The sequence below is a fragment of the Protopterus annectens genome, chromosome 3.part0, assembly GCF_019279795.1.
Source record: "Protopterus annectens isolate FY-2018-M chromosome 3.part0, PAN1.0, whole genome shotgun sequence".
Taxonomy (NCBI): domain Eukaryota; kingdom Metazoa; phylum Chordata; order Ceratodontiformes; family Protopteridae; genus Protopterus; species Protopterus annectens.
Window position 1 is genome coordinate 1,210,431,672 of NC_056731.1, and position 16,561 is coordinate 1,210,448,232.

Here is a 16,561-nt window from a genome sequence, read left to right on the forward strand (position 1 = left end):
GCCCTTATCTACCTATGAAGATTCTGATGCAGAGGATTCCATTCCCTCTGCTTCCCCTCCAGAAGATTTTTCTTTTGGTAAAACCTTGCACACTCTTAGGGAGCATTTCCGCTGGGAAATCCAGGATTACTCTGACTCCAAAAAAAGGCTTAGGGAATTCTTACTCCTTCCTCAACACAGGCCTTTAGCTATCCCTTCATTTCTGGACATTGTAGATGATGCTTTCTTGGAATCTAGCCTTTCCCCAGACACTTTACCTCCAGCTCCCAGAAAACCTGACAGGTATTACAGAGTACCTAACTCACACAAGTTCCTCTTCAAAAATCCTATTGCGGATACAGAGACCATTTTCCAAGGACCAAAAGGCATTATGGCTACTGCTGCCAAAATTCCTACCCCTTCAGATAGAGATTCTAGAGCCTTGGACAGATGAGATAAGAATGTATACACTTCTGCTACTTTGGCCATTAGGGCTTTAAATTGCCAGTTGCATATGTTAAAGTACCAGCAGCATATTATGGGACTACTTAAACAGAAAATTATGTTGATTCCTGACTGTGCTGAACACAAAGAATTGCAGGATTTAATGCATTCTGCAGAACAAGTTGGTAAACATACTTTGCAGTGTGGTTTTGACTCTTTAGAAGCATCTTGCAAGGCTACTGTCACTGGGTCTGTACTTAGAAGACATGCTTGGCTTAAGGAGCAAAACTTGCCAGATCATGTTAAAGCTAAATTACTGGATGCTCCCTTAAACCAAGACCGCCTGTTTGGCAATAAAGCAGAAGTCCTCAAAAGGATGGAGGAAAAAGTTAAATCTATGCAAATTGTTAAAGATTTCCTACAGGTACAGCCTCCCAGATTTAGTAAGCATTGGCCTTCAAAGAATTGGTCCTTTCCAGTCTCTTCCAGGCCTTCTCAGTCCAAACCCAGGAACAGCAGACCACCTAGGTTACAGTCTCAGGCTACGCACAGGCCTAAGCAGTGGGGGGCTCCCACTTCCAAAGCAGGGAGTAGTAAGCCACCCCCCCGACGGAAAAATGGCACAAATACTTAAACTTAACCCTTCCAAGCCCTGCTCAGCTGCCTGCTCCCTTAGGAATAAAGCTTGCCCTGCATGCAAAAAACTGGGAACTCATTACCCAGGACAAATGGGCTTTGAATATAGTTTCCCCAAGGATACAGATTCCACTTCCACACCTTACCAACCCCAAACGGTTGGCCAGACCTACCCCCAAATCAGTGGGTGGAGGCCCAACAACAGGTTCTCTCTCTTCTAAGTATCAGGGCTATTCAACCTGTCCCAGCAGAACAAAGGGACAAGGTTTTTATTCGAAACTTTTCCTGATACCCAGTAAAGACAGCTCCTTGCATCTTATCCTGGACCTCTCTATTCTAAACACCTTTCTGGTAATCCCAAAATTCAAAATGCTAACTCTTCAACAGCTGCTTCCTATGCTAGGCAAAGATGCCTGGTTGGCAACCTTACACTTAAAGAAAGCTTATCTGCACATTCCAATAAGGGAATCTTGCAGGAAATACCTATGCTTAAGGGCAGCTCCATGCACTATCAGTTCTCTGCACTGCCCTTTGGCTTATCTACTGCACCAAGGGTATTCACAAAATGTCTAGCTCCAGCCATTGCATTTTGCAGGCAGAGAAATATTCAAATATACCCATACTTGGATGATTGTCTGATTCAGGCAGAAAGCCAGGACTTGCTATTAAAACATCTGGCATTCATAAAGAAACTTCTAACCTCACTGGGGTACACCATAAACGAAAAGAAATCCCACCTAGTACTCTGCCAGCAGATTGTATTCCTGGGAGCAAGCTTGAACACAACTTCCCAGGGGGCTTTCCTCACTCGAGAGAAACAAGTTTATTTGACAACCTACTTCAAACTATTGGCCACAAAGACCCAGATATCTGCAAGGAAAATTCTGCAAGCCTTGGGGTTCATGGCCTCTTGCATTCTACTAATTCCAGATGCAAGACTGCATATGAGGAAACTACAATGGTATCTGAAAAGCCTATGGTGTCAATATTCTCAGGACCTGGAATCAATTATTCCTGTCATTCCTTGTATAAAGACTGAGTTCCTTTGGTGGGCAGAAGCCTGCTACCACAACACTCTACCTCCTGCCGCCCAAACCCTAACAACAGACGCATCAGACTATGCATGGGGGCTCACTTGGCAGGGCAGTGCATTCAGGGCAAATGGAACACGAGACAGATGCACCTCATATCAACCAAAAAGAAATGTTAGCTGTACAGAATCCCCTGACAGCCTTCAAAGACAGCATTCTTCCAGGACAACTATTGGTAAAGACAGACAACACTACAGTTATGTGGTACATAAACAAGCAGGGGGGGAACCCACTAGTGCCCTCTCTGCAGAATAGCCATGGCTCTGTGGAACACAGCCTTGAGCTACCAAGAGCACCTACAAGCTCAATTCCTGCCAGGCAAGCTGAATTCACTGGCAGACAACCTAAGCAGAAATCTCATGGACCCACACGAATGGAAACTGGAACCAAAAATATTCAAGCTCTTGGGGAATGAATGGGGGACTCCAGAGGTAGACCTATTTGCCTCCCCTCAGAACTACCAATTGGACAAATTCTGCACAAGGAATTCCCACAGTCAAGCTTGGAAACTGGATGCCCTGTCCTTTACGTGGGAAAGCCTCTCGGTTTATGCCTTTCCCCCTCTGCCTCTCCTCATGAAGGTTCTGCAAAAGATCAAACAGGACAAGCCAAGGACAGTACTGATTGCACCAGACTGGCCACACCAGCACTGGTACCCCCTCTTGTGAAGTATGACACTGCTGGAACCATGGCACCTGCCTCAGACCCCTTCCCTGCTGTCCCAGCAGGCGGGCCAGATTCTGCACCCTCAGCTTCAAACCCTGAACCTTGCAGCCTGGCTAATTCCTTGAGCTCTCCAATAGCATCCCTCGGTAAGCAGGTGCTAGATGTCATTCTGGAGGCAAGGAGGCCTAGTGCTAGAAAATCCTATGCTGAAAAGTGGAAAAGATACTGTTCCTGGAGCCAGACTCAGGGGATGGGCACAACGGTGCCCAGCTTACCTCATATTCTTCAGTACTTAACAGAAATGCTCCACAAGGGCCTATCCTTCTCGTCAATTAAAATTTGTGCCTCTGCCATTTCAGCACATTATAATACTGAGCCACCCCTCTTCTCTCACCCCCTGCTAAAGCAATTCCTTAGAGGGGCCAAAAATTTAAGACCCACCCCCCAGGAGAGCCCCTATTCCAGCCTGGGACCTTACCTTTGTATTGGAAAAGCTCACTCTCCCTCCCTTTGAGCCAGCTGCAACTGCATAGTTGAAATTCCTTTCTTGGAAAACAGTCTTCCTTCCAGCCATCGCTTCAACAAGAAGAGTGTCTGAATTACAGGCCCTCATGGCAGTGGAACCCTTCATTACCTTCCATGCAGACAGGGTTTCCCTCAGGACCAATCCTTCCTTTATGCCCAAGGTGGTGTTTAGAGTGGCCCTAAATCAGTCCATTAATTTGCCTACTTTTTTCCCTAATCCACAAAACAAAGGAGAATGAATACTGCACTCTCTGGATGTGCACAGACAACTTAGATTTTATTTGGACAGGACTAAGCCTCACAGAAAATCTGAGCAGCTGCTAGTTGGCTTTGCTGCAGGGGCAGAGGAGATGTCCATTTCAAAACAAACCATTTCTAAATGGATAGCCCATTGCATTCATTTCTGCTACAAGCACCATGGAAAACCTACCCCACAAGGGATAAGATCACATTCCGCCAGGGGCTGCATCTACCTCTACAGCCTTTCTCAGGAGTCCTTATCAGGGACATCCTAGAAGCTGCTACATGGAGCTCTGTACATACCTTCACCAAGCATTACCACATGCCTATTTTTTCTAAATCCAGAGCTGGCTTTGCCACTGCAGTCTTGCAGGGCTTAATAGCTGGCCCTAATGCTCTCTAACATCCTCCTCCCTTCCTTAGCTTTAGGAATCAACCCAGATCTGATGACTGCAACAGTGAAACACGAAGAACATAGTACAGTTGTGTACACTTACCATAAATGTAGATGTTCGATTGTATTCACTGTTGCAGCCCTGGTTACCCTCCCTCCAGCCCCTGACTTCTGTTGGCTCTACCTTTCCTTCTTGTTTGGTATATTTAAGTTTTCTGGTGTATTTGCTTTTTGATAGAGGTGTACCATAACATATAATTGCTTCCTATTGTGGGGGCACCTGACATCTGGGGCAAGAAAAACTGATGTAATGGCATCGGCTGCATGTTTTATACCCCTGACGACCTGACATCATGGAAGAGGAGACAGCATCAGACGCAGGAATCCAAGACTCTGGTATTCAGGCTGGCTGAGGGCTACCTGCAGGTAGATAACCCAAATGTGATGACTGCAACAATGAATACACTCAAACATCTGCATTTATAGTAAATGTACACACCTGTACTTTTCTACTATTCACTAGCTTTGCTGACAGATATGTTACAGTTGCACTTCTGTTTAAACAAAAACTAGTCAGGGAGAGCCACAGGTCATGATTCATCTGCAAGAAGCTCTATGTTCAAGTTGTATAATGTATTTTACATCATACAGGCTTTTTTCTGTGGAACCTCAAGACGCATCTGTGTAGCAGCTTGATATTATCCCAGCATGACCTGTTTCCTTTTTATCTGGTAGAGAAGATGTAGATGCCACATATATCTATATTTATCTATGTATTAAACGTATTTAACAAAAGCTTAATATCCATTCAGCGTCAGTGTGCCTTTCTTACTCCATTGATTGAAGTTCTATTTTTTATCATTCTAAATCTTCATAGTGTGCGGTTTTATGATATATATATATATATATATATATATATATAGAGAGAGAGAGCGATATATATATATATATATATGCACGCACATACACACACACACACACACACACACACACACACACATATATACATTTATACATATAACGGGTCTATATTGCCAGAACAAAACTCCTTTTGAGCGAATACCAAAACACTGACACGAATTGCGTGAACCGCGAGAATACCGAACGCACTAAACTGTGAAATTTTAAATCTAAAACTGTCATAGTCGGCCAACCCCACCACCCGCTACATACTACCTACCCAAACAAAATAAATAAACCACATACATACACTAACCAAACCCTACTTCTAACCCTAAAGTAAAGCACCAAAACCCTACTTCTAACCTTACACTAAACCCCACATATACAACTATCTATGCACTATCCTTAACCCCTCCCTAACCCTAAGGTCCGTAACTATCGCACACTTACCTTATGGAGCTATACCACAGACAGGCCAACCATGGTAATTCAACATTTCCAAATTTGCGGTTTTGGACGTTCGCTGTAATGCCGGTTCGCGCAATATTTGTCGACGTTTACGGATTCGCTTAAACGGACTTTCGCTCTCGTAATAGGGAACTTGTATTACTATGTTATGTGTTGTCTTTGTTGTAGCTGTTGTATCTTTTTTTAATCAAAAGACCAAGACAAAAATAACTTGGGACAAAGACCCCAAATTAGGGACAATGTTAAATTTTACTGTAATTCACTTAAAAGGTTTATAAGACAGCAGGTTTTACATCACAGTGCATTTTCTGAACATATAAGAAGTCTGATTCTTTAATGTATGGCATTATTAACTGTCTGTAATCCTCACTGATTTACCAGAAGATTTAACATTATATGAGGGACAGGGAAAACATAAGGCAAACATCAGGAATGTTCTGCAAAATCAGGGACAGTTGAGAGGTGAACTACCCATATGTCATCAGGGTTCAGCTGAATTTAGTGGTAAACAGTGTTTTTAAGTAATAAATTATTTTTTCTTGTCAACATTAAGTAGTGATTGACTTTCTTATTTTATAGTGTCAGCATGATGTATATTTGTATTTCTTTATTTTAAACTGCCACTTAATGATTGTATTTATTTTTTTTTTGTACAGGCTAATGTGTACCATGCTACGACAACAAAGGGGGAGAATAGAGCTATAAAGATTTACAAGACCTCTATTTTGATGTTTAAAGATCGAGATAAATATGTTAGTGGAGAATTTCGGTAGGTACATATATTACTTTAAGGTGAAGTATTTTAGTAAATATTATAGGGATTACTGAAACAGGCATGTAAATTATTAAAGCAAAATTGTACTTACCTGCTGATTCTTACAATTCTGCTAGAGATATTTGCCTTTCTATAGTAAACCAACTAATACCAGTCCAGTATGAATACCTGTAGCTAAGCTCGTTTGTTATTTAACATTTTTTGACCCGTTTCATGCTCTCTGCTTGAGAATGTGCCCTTATCCAAAAATTCATTCTGTTTTCTTTCTGACATCACTGAGATGAACTGAACTCTATAGCCACAGCTTTTCCCTTGCAAAGAAGCTATTATTTTGGTGAATCTATATGTCATACCCATGTGTCAAATTAGGATAGTTCAGGATAGACTGTCCAAAGCAGTCAACAGCAAAACATGGCTTTTCAAGCTTTAATGACAGACAGATATTGAGTACTGGGTAGCACTGCCTTTATTATCTTATTCCTGCAAGATACAAGTAGCATGGGATCACCTAAAATATTTTTTTCTGGCCTCAGAGAAGTTAAGATTGTGTCAGACTCTTAAATGGATTAGCTGGATCTTGCTTTTGGCTGCAGGTATTTCACTTAGTTTCCCAGTCTACAGAATTCTAGACCAAGAACTTCACGCTAGGCTGCTTCAGTAAAGAGACCATTTTTTCCTGTTTATTTATTGTCCCCATGTCTGCTGAGCATCAGTTCTCCCCCACTCTGGATGTTGCCATCATCAGGCGGCCATGAAGGTGCTTTATTACCTCCCACTAGCACTGCTGCATCAGCTAACAGCCACAGGGTTTGCACTGTCTTGCTTGCTTAGTGAGTCTGGCTTATCCCCCCAGACCAAGGACCACAATGGCTGTCTTAATCTTCTAGCCTTTGCAAGCAAACGGGTACATTCTTAATTGTCTGACATAAACTTGCTGTCAGAGGTGGAGGAGACTGTTTTCCTCTTACTGTACACCTGCAGTTACCTCTTCCTTTGGGGTGAATTGGTTTCTCCATTTTTGTGGGAGAATTCATTGCCCTTCCATGACACGTAAGTGCTCCCGCCTACATGCCATTTGAGCACTGACATTACTGGCTTGGGACTCCAAACCTACATCCTCCTGGTCAACGGCTTACTTGCAGAGTTCCACCTGCATAGTAGTGTAGCCAAGACCAGAGGACCACCACTCAAGAGCCACTGTTCAAACTTCATAGGTTGATACTAAGCTATCTGCCCTAGGGCATTTATAAGCCTAGCCAGAGTGTGATTGGCTTTTGCCACCCTTTTAAATTAGTTGACTGTGCCTCTGTATAGTAGGTCACAGAAGATAGCCCTTTTAAGGTTAGTTTACTGTGCCTCTGTCTAGTAGGGACACAGAAGAGATCCCAGGGGTAAACCTACAATCTCCCATCCACTCATCAAGTATTCTCTTGAAGAGGGTCATTGAGGGGCTCTGCCTAGCATGGATTGGGATTTTGTTCCAGAGTGAGGGGAGTCTCTGGGATATGAATCTGTCCCTCCAGCATGTCCTATTTATTTCTGTGCTGAGGTTTAAGTCCCTGGAACATGTAGCTGTAAGGGATTTGGATTTCCTGAGGTGGAGCATGTCCATTAATTCTGTTTTGGACATGGCTTTATACGTCAGGCACAGATCACCTCTGAGTAGGCGGTAAGCAACTGAGTAGAGCTGGAGTTTCTTTAACCTAACTGCGTAGGGCATCTGAGTCCCTTGATCCTCTTGGTGAGGTACCTTTGGGGTCTTTCCAGTTGCTGCAGGTGTCGGGTAAGGTACATCCCAAATGGGGCATTGTATTCAATTATGGGCCTGATGAGTGATGAGTAGAGGGGCACAATGACCTCTCTTGATCTAGATGTGAACCCTTTCGTGATAAGGTGGGCTATATAGAAGGTCTTTCTAACCACTTTGGCAACGTGATTGTCAAAGGAGAGATTGCTATCTACTTGGGTCCCCAAATCCCTAATTACTTTTTCCGTACTTAATGGATTACCACCTATGTGGTAATTTGTGGGCACTTTGTTTTTCCCAAAGGGGATGACTATGCACTTTTTGGCATTTAGCTTTAGGCCATGGCTCTGGCACCAGTTGTCCGTCTCTGTGAGACCCTTTTGGAGGATGCTTGTGTCAGTCGATTATGGCACCCAGTTTGCAGTCATCTGTGAACTTGGACAGCCATAGTCCTCCCGTGTTAGCCTGTACCTCAGAGAAATATATACCGAACAAGAGAGGTCCCAGGACTGAGCCTTGTGGGATGCCACTTGTAACTGGTTTAGAGTCTGACATGGCACCTGCAATTCTGACCATGTGGGTTCTATCCCTGAGCCAATTTGCAACCCATCTTGTGACGTAGGGGTTGATATTTAAGCTGGTGAGCTTATTTATGATACTCGAGTGGGGTATTGTGTCAGAGGCTTTTGCGAGGTCCAGGTAGGCTGTGTGGACTACCTTCCCTTCATCTATGGCCTTGGTGACTGTTTCAAAGAAGTCGACCAGGTTCAAGAGGCAAGATCTGCCCTTAACAAAGCTGAATTGGGTAGGATCCAGTGTTTGGAGGTTCCCAATGTCTTTGTTTCTGAGTTTCATGATGTTACACTCCATAGCTTTGCAGACCAGGCTAGTCAGGCTTATAGGGCGATAGTTTCCAGGGTCCGTTGTGGCACCACCTTTGTGGAGTGGGACCACTGTTGCTGTACGCCATTCCTTAAGTACATATCCTGTAGTAAGGCTGAGATTGAACATTGATTTTATGTGAGGGTTCAGTTCTTCTTGGAGCTCATGTAAGACGCAGCCCGGGACACCGTCCGGTCCCATTGATGCTGTGTTTTTTGCTTTGGAGAGGGCAGCTCTCACCTGTGCATCTGTGATGTCAGGGAGGCTACACTCTGTTGGGATAGACATTTGCTCTTTTTTGGGGGGGGGGGGGGGAGAAGTTACAACTGAACCTGTCTGCCAGGATGTTGGGAATGTCTGTGGGTTCAGTGTATATTTTGTCATTTTGCACTAACTCAGAGCATATCTGGGAGTTGCCACCCAGGTTCCTGAATAACTAAAGACACAGGAGGGGATGGGGGCTTGAATGATCACAGCAGGGACAAAAGCCAAAACAAATGATAAAAAATAATATCTTAAACACCCATAAAATATATATAGTGTATGTATAAACTTGAGCTACTTAGGTTATAGTTACATCACCTGTATGCTATCGGTGCAGGTAAGAGAGCTTATTTCTTATTTGCATTTATGTTGCAATTAGTGATCTATGTGTCACTCTAGTACTGTACAAGATATTGCATCCTGTCTACTAAGCAACCCTTGATTTCTGTCAGAATTGAAAGACAGCTATAAAGTTGACCATACACTATATATTTTTTATGGGTGTTTAAGATATTATTTTTTATCATTTGTTTTGGCTTTTGTCCCTGCTGTGATCATTCAAGCCCCCATCCCCTCCTGTGTCATGCATTCCTTCTGACCCCTTACATCTTACACCATAACAAGAGAGAAGCAGAAATTTGGGATTTTTACCATTATCCATAGGTGGTGGGTGGGTGGGGGTTGATTTAGGAGTTTTTACTTGTACACCCCTTCCACTGACTAGAAAGCATGGTGCAATGCCTACTGTGTTGGGATTGATACTATTGCATGCTTCCATATACTTTGTTTCACAGATTTCCGCTAATGAGCACAATATTTAAATGTAGGATAATTAAAAACAATTGACAGTCAAGAAGACTGCTTGTTTTCACACTTTTTTTTTCTAAAACAGTGACTTTCATTTAATATTGCAGAACAAAGCAGTCAGTGAACCCATTTTAAATTGTAGTCACAGTCTCCTTTAGACATCGTTATGTATTAATGTAATGTACACATATTGAATTCTGAGATAATTGGACATGCACTGATGCAAGTAAATCCCCTTATGTTTCTAATAGTACAGCATAAAATTATTTTCTTTTCCTAAACCTCACATAATTTCGTTGAATGTTCTCACTACAGACAACATGGACAATATCACTTTCAAAAAGGAGACAATGTGTAGCAATGTAATCTATTCCACTTTCTTCAAACTTTCATACCCAGAAAACGGGCATCAGTCCTAATCAGTTATCAGACAGAAACTGAGTGCCAAGGCTATAAACATCCACTCTTTCAGTTCTTTGCCTAATATCATAACAAAATATGAAGATTTTGTGGTCAGTTAACATCAGATGTAATGTGATCCTATCTTGCCTACATTCAATACTGATCGGCTCCGACTCGGCCGTTCTGACTAGCACGAAGTCTCTCATTGGCTAGGCCAACCCTATATCCCAGGATGCACCACGACCAAAACCCCAGATCTCGTTTGCCGCTCTTGGAGTATCGACGTGGTCTCAACTTGGCTGTGGCTAAGTACCCTCTTTTGTGATTTTTTTCATATCTCATAGCGTTTTCTGTAGGAAAATTTATATTCAAAAGCTATTTTCATAGCTACGTTGTAGTAATTGACTTGTTGTTTGAGTGGGATTGTTTATTCCTGTTGTGTGAGTGATCCTTCTGTTTGGCGGGCTAGGCCCGTTTTAGTTAGAGGGCCTTTGCCCTATCTTGTGTCTCTGCATTTAACTTAGAGCCGTCCCCCCCCCCCCCCAGTGTTTAACTTGTGTTTGACTTGTGTTTGTGCATCATGTCTACTAAAGAAAAAGAACATAAGCCATTGGGCTTTAAAAAATGTGCAAAGTGTAGCTATAAAATGTCTTTGAAAGACAGTCACGTGATTTGCGTATACTGCCTTGGCGCCAAACACTTGCAAGACTCTTGCAGTGCCTGTCATGCTTTCTCTTCGAGAGTTTTGCAGGAGAGAAAAAATAAACTTATCCTGAAGGGTTTAATCAAACTCTCCTTTGAGGAAGCTGTTTCTCCTCCCTCTGAAAAGTCCAGGGCTAAGTCGAAAAAGATGTCCCCAGCTCCATCCTCTGGGGTCTAAAGCTGTGTCTCCTTCCTCGGCTCCATTGGTCTCGGAGCCGCAGGATTCAGGGTCGACAGCAGGGCCCACTGTCTCGGTTCCACTGGTTTCGGAGCTGCAGCTAATACTTTCCATTTCGGAGCCGGCTTCTTTGGTTCCACGGCTTTCGGCGCCAAAGAAGGTTTCGGTGCTTCTCGAGCCTGCTTCGGCTCCGATCATCTTGGGGCCGATTCGAAGCCGTTCTCCTCGGCATGTCTCGGATCCGATGGGAAAGGTTTCTCGACCCCCTTCTGTCTCCTCCAGGTCCTCCAGGTTATCTGATCCGGACATAGATAGGGTGGTCCAGAGACTCCTACAGTTGCCAGTGTTATCTAAATTATTTTCGGCTCCAGAGCCCACCATAGTATCGGTTCCATTCCTTCCTCCTCCGACAACCTTGGTGTTGTCGGAGTCGGAGAGTGCTGAGTCGAGTGAAGTCCTTGGGTCGGTTCCGAGACCCCCCGCCAGTCTTTCGGTTTCGGCCTCAGCTCCAACCTTCTCAATTCCTTCTGCAGGTTTCGGTACTCGGGGGTCCTCAGTCGGGCCAGAGGGTGATACATCATCGGGACCACTGACTTCGGTTCCGAGTCTCCCCCTTGGTGCTTCGGCTAGGGGAACCCTGACTCCAGTCATGGTTTTGGAGACAGGCCCTTCCTCCAATTCGGGGGGACCCACCTTCGAGGCTATGAGGAGCGCGCTGGCCAAGTCTTTGGTGACTTCACCCGAATCGGCTTCTCCCTCCCTGGTCACTATGACTAGAGTTTCTGGCGACCCTCTGTCTCTGGACAGCGGGGCTCCAAGGCCTGAGGATACCTCCATGTGTGGTCCCCTGCTTTCTGAAGGCCCTTCAGAGTCTGTGCGTGAAGAGTCTCCCAGAAAGAAGCTGTGTAAGAGGAAGCACCTAGACTCCCAAGATGAGTCTGTCACCTCGGACACCGACCTCGATGATGCAGAAGGGTCCCCGAAGTCATCCTCGGATGATGTCTCATTCTCCGACATCCTGGAGATCTTGAGACAGCGGGGCGACTGGTCATCCAAAAACCCTTCTGAGGAGGAGTTGGTCTTCGTCAAGGCCTTCGGAACCCAGCCTTCCGCCTCTTGGGTGTCTCCACCCTTCGATGAATTGTTGGATCATATTTGTCGAAGGGTGTGGGAACACCCTGACTCTGTGGAGCCAGTTCCTAGCCGCCCCAATAAATTCCTATCGGCCCCTCCTGGGAAAGAGTTTTTGACCAAGGGAGTTCCTGTGAATGCCATGGTGGTGGCATCTGCCACTCAGCAGGACGTGGCAGAGGCTTCTACTTCCATCCATCCTCCTAATAAGGAGTCTAGGAGCATGGATAGGTATGGGAAGCGTACCCTGTCTTCAGCGACCTTTACTTTGTGGTCACTGAATTACTTGTGTCATTTTACGCGGCTCCAAAGGGATCTCATTAAAGAGTTGGGAGATACTCTGGCGGGTAACGTGCCTGAGGCATTGACCCAGTCTGTTAACACCCAGCTGTCTACCCTTTCTTCCATCGTCAACTCGTCCATGAGGCTCGTATCTTATGCAGCCGAGGTGGCGGGTAGAGCAGCGAGTTCAGGTGTAGCCCTCAGGAGGCAAGCTTGGATGTGCTTGTGTCATTTTGCGGAGGCTTTCAAGTCTTCTTTCATAGACGCCCCTTTCGACGGGTCCTCCCTTTTTGGACCCAAAGTGAAAGACACCCTCACGAGATGTGAGCAGGAGGGTAAGACTTTGTCTGCCATTGGGGCCCGTTTTTCTCTTCCCCACTAGACCTTATCCCAAGGCTCAGAGGGGAGGAAAAATGTGGTTCAGAAAGTCTCAAAAGTCTTCCCCTGCCCATCAGAGTGAACCCCCCTCCAGAGGCAGAGGAGGGGGAAATTACTCCGGAAGACGTCACCTCAGAGGCGGCGGAGGCCCCCACAATACAGGAAACCATGAATCCTTTCATGGCTCCTCCTTCCAGCATCCATGAGGGATTATCTGACTGTGCGTCTCCGGAGCCAGTCGGGGGTCGCTTTTCGGAGCATCTTCAGGCCTGGGAGTCCATCACTCAGGATCGATGGGTGCTTTGAATCATCGCCAGAGGTTATACCATTCCCTTCATCCGTTCTCCCCCACCATCAAAAAGAATCCCGGACGTTCCACCCAGTCAGCGGGATCAAGCAGCACTAGAAATCTCAAAGCTGATAAGAAAAGGAGCCATCCAGTCTGTCCCCACAGACCAGATTGGATCAGGAACTTACTCAAGATTATTTTTGGTGCCGAAAAGAACAGGGGACTTGAGACCCATTCTGGATCTCAGCCATATAAACCGCTTTGTGAAAATGTCCAAGTTCCGAATGGTCACGTTACAATCCATTCTCCCCTTGCTGGAGAAAGGAGTATGGATGTGCTCCATAGATCTCAAGGACGCCTATTATCACATCAAGATAAACAAGGCCTCCAGGCATAATTTACGCTTCCGGCTGGGAGCCAGTCATTTCCAATTCCGGGCCCTGCCCTTTGGTCTCACCACAGCCCCCAGGGTGTTTACCAAGTGTTTGGCAGTGGTGACGGCTCACCTGAGATGTCTAGGATTCCAGGTGTTTCCTTATCTAGACGACTGGCTCCTCACCGCCCCCACCAGGCATCTACGTAAGAATGTAGGCGAGATGGATCACATACATCTATCGTTATGGTAAGTACATAACTAAGAGATGTAATGTGATCCTATCTCGCCTACATTCAATACCAATGTGAACCACCTTCAAATGGGGACATCTGTTAGGAATTATCTTCAATTGGGCAAAATCTGTATTGCTGCCATCACAGCGTGTTGCCTTTATCAGCGGAGAGCTAGACTCTGTAGAGATGCGAGCATTCCTACCGTTAGACAGAATAAAGGTGTTACAGGCTCAAGTTATGGCCTTATTGCCCCGCAGAAAAGCTCAAGCCAGAACAGTTCTGCAGTTGCTGGGAACAATGGCGGCTACCATCCTTCTAGTCCCTCTTGCCAGGTTGCACATGCGAATACTTCAATGGCTCCTTTCGGCCCAGTGGTCATATCAGGATCTGCCCTTGTCCCATCCGGTTTTCATTACGGAGAGATGCAGACAAGATCTTCGTTGGTGGCTTCTCCCCTCCAATCTGAATCAAGGAAAATCGTTCACCCCCCCCCGTTGCCATGGTAACCACGGACACCTCCCAGATGGGGTGGGGGGGACATTACCTGGGCAGGACGGTTCAAGGTACGTGGCAAGATCACGAGAACCTGCAGCCACTTGCGAATTAAAATTCTTATCATGGAAGACTGCATTTTTGGTAGCCATTACTTCAGCTAGAAGGGTATCGGAGCTTCAAGCCCTTTCTGTCAAACCTCCTTATTTGATTTTTCACAATGACAGAGAATCTCTAAGACTAAATCCTTCCTTTCTCCCTAAGGTATCTTTTGCATTTTGTCTCCAACAGGCTATTGAGCTACCAGTCTTTTTTCCACAATTCTTCAACAAAGCAGAATACATAGCCTAGTACCTACCTATGAACCTATCGGCCCTAGGGCCCATACAAGCCTAGCCAAAAAATGTACCCTGGCTTTCGCCACCCAAGAAAATTATTTTCCTATGCCCCTGTCGAGCAGAGCCACAGAAGTGATCCCCGGGGTGAATTTCCCATTTCCCATCCAATCATCAAGATTTTTCTTGAAAAGTGCTAATGAGGAGCTCAGTTTGACATAGATAGGTAGTCTGTTCCAGAGTATGGGAAGTCTCTGGGACAGGAATCTATCCCTCCAGCATGTTCTATTTATTGTGGTGACAAGGTTAAGGTCCCTAGAGCGTGTAGCTCGGAGGGATTTGGATTTCGTTAAGTGGAGCATGTCCAACAGCTCTGGGTTTGACATAGCTTTGTATGTTTTGCAGAGATCGCCCCTGAGTAGGCGATATGCGATGGAGTAAAGCTGTAGTTTTTTGAGATGGTCTGCATAGGGCATCTATTTGAGGCCAGTAATCCTCTTTGTGAGGTATTTCTGTGGTCTTTCCAGTTGTTGTAGATGTCTTGTGAGGTACATACCAAAAGGGATTGTACTCTATAATGGGTCTAATGAGTGATGAGTAGAGGGGAACAATGACCTCTTTTTTTCTGGATGAGAATCCTTTTGTGATGAGATGAGCCATGTAGAAGGATTTCCTGACCACTGTGGCGATGTGATTATCAAAGGAGAGACTACTGTCCACCTGTGTCCCAAGGTCTCATCACATTTTCGGCATTAAGTAGACTACCAGCTATGTGGTAGTTCATGGGTACAGAGCTTTTACCGAAGGAGATGACAATACACTTTTTGGCATTGAGCTTCAGGCCATGGCTTTGACACCAGGTATCTTTCTCAGTGAGGCCCTTTTGTAGTTTGTCCACATCTTTAGGAGTTTCGATTATGGCTCCTAGTTTGCAGTCATCTGCAAACTTTGTTAGCCAAAGACCTTCTGTGTTGGCCTGCACTTCAGAGAAGTAGATACCAAACAGGAGAGGACCCAGGACTGAACCCTGTGGTACTCCACTTGTCACTGGTCTGATGTCGGATTTGGAATCCGCTACTTTCACAGTGTGGGTTCTGTCCGTGAGCCAGTTGGCAACCCATCTTGTGACATAGGGATTTATACCTAGTTTAGTGAGCTTATCTATAATTCCAGAGTGGGGGATGGTGTCGAAAGCCTTGGCGAGATCTAGATAAGCTGTGTGAACCATTTTACAATCATCTATATTTCACCAGTTGGATGTACATAGACAATTGAGGTTTTATTTGAATAGGACACAACAGGAGAGAAAATCAGACCAGTTGTTTGTGTCCTTTTCGGACAACAGAATTGGCAGATCTGTAACCAAGGTGACTATCGCTAGGTGGATTAGAGCTTGCATCTCATTCATTTATGCATCGAAGGGTAGGAATCTTCCCTTTCCAGTGAAGGCGCATTCTACCAGGGCTATGGCAACTTCAGTGGCCTTTCACGCTAGGCTGTCCATGGATGAGATTTGTGCAGCGGCTACTTGGACTTCTCCACATACCTTTATTTCTCATTATAAATGGCATCTAGAGGTCGTGCTTCCTTTGGTTCCACAGTGCTCAGGAGTGTTTTCCAGTGAGCCTTCCAGGATTTAGGTGCTAGGGATGCTGTCCCATCAGTATTGAATGTAGGCAAGATAGGATCACATTACATCTCTTAGTTATGTACTTACCATAACGATAGATGTATGTGATCCATCTTGCCTACATTCTTACGTACCCGCTGTTCTTCCCCCTTCCTGTTGGATTTGGAGGAGACAAGTATTGTTTGATTCCCATGAGGATATTGTTTTTTCTCTCCTCTTACACTTGTCTCTTGTGTGTTCTGTGGGTGGAAGAATGTGTTGGGGGCAAACTAGATCTGGGGTTTTGGGCGTGGTGCATCCTGGGATATAGGG

At 45.0% G+C, this 16,561-nt stretch overlaps 1 protein-coding gene across 1 annotated transcript in view; it reads left to right on the plus strand.

Moving 5' to 3' along the window:
• RIOK1 (RIO kinase 1) overlaps positions 1–16,561 on the plus strand; it is a 623,754-nt gene that overhangs the window by 220,359 nt on the left and 386,834 nt on the right. The window contains exon 7 of the mRNA XM_044065411.1: positions 6,003–6,115. Coding sequence (XP_043921346.1) covers positions 6,003–6,115 — 113 coding nt within the window. The remainder of the gene's footprint in view (positions 1–6,002; positions 6,116–16,561) is intronic.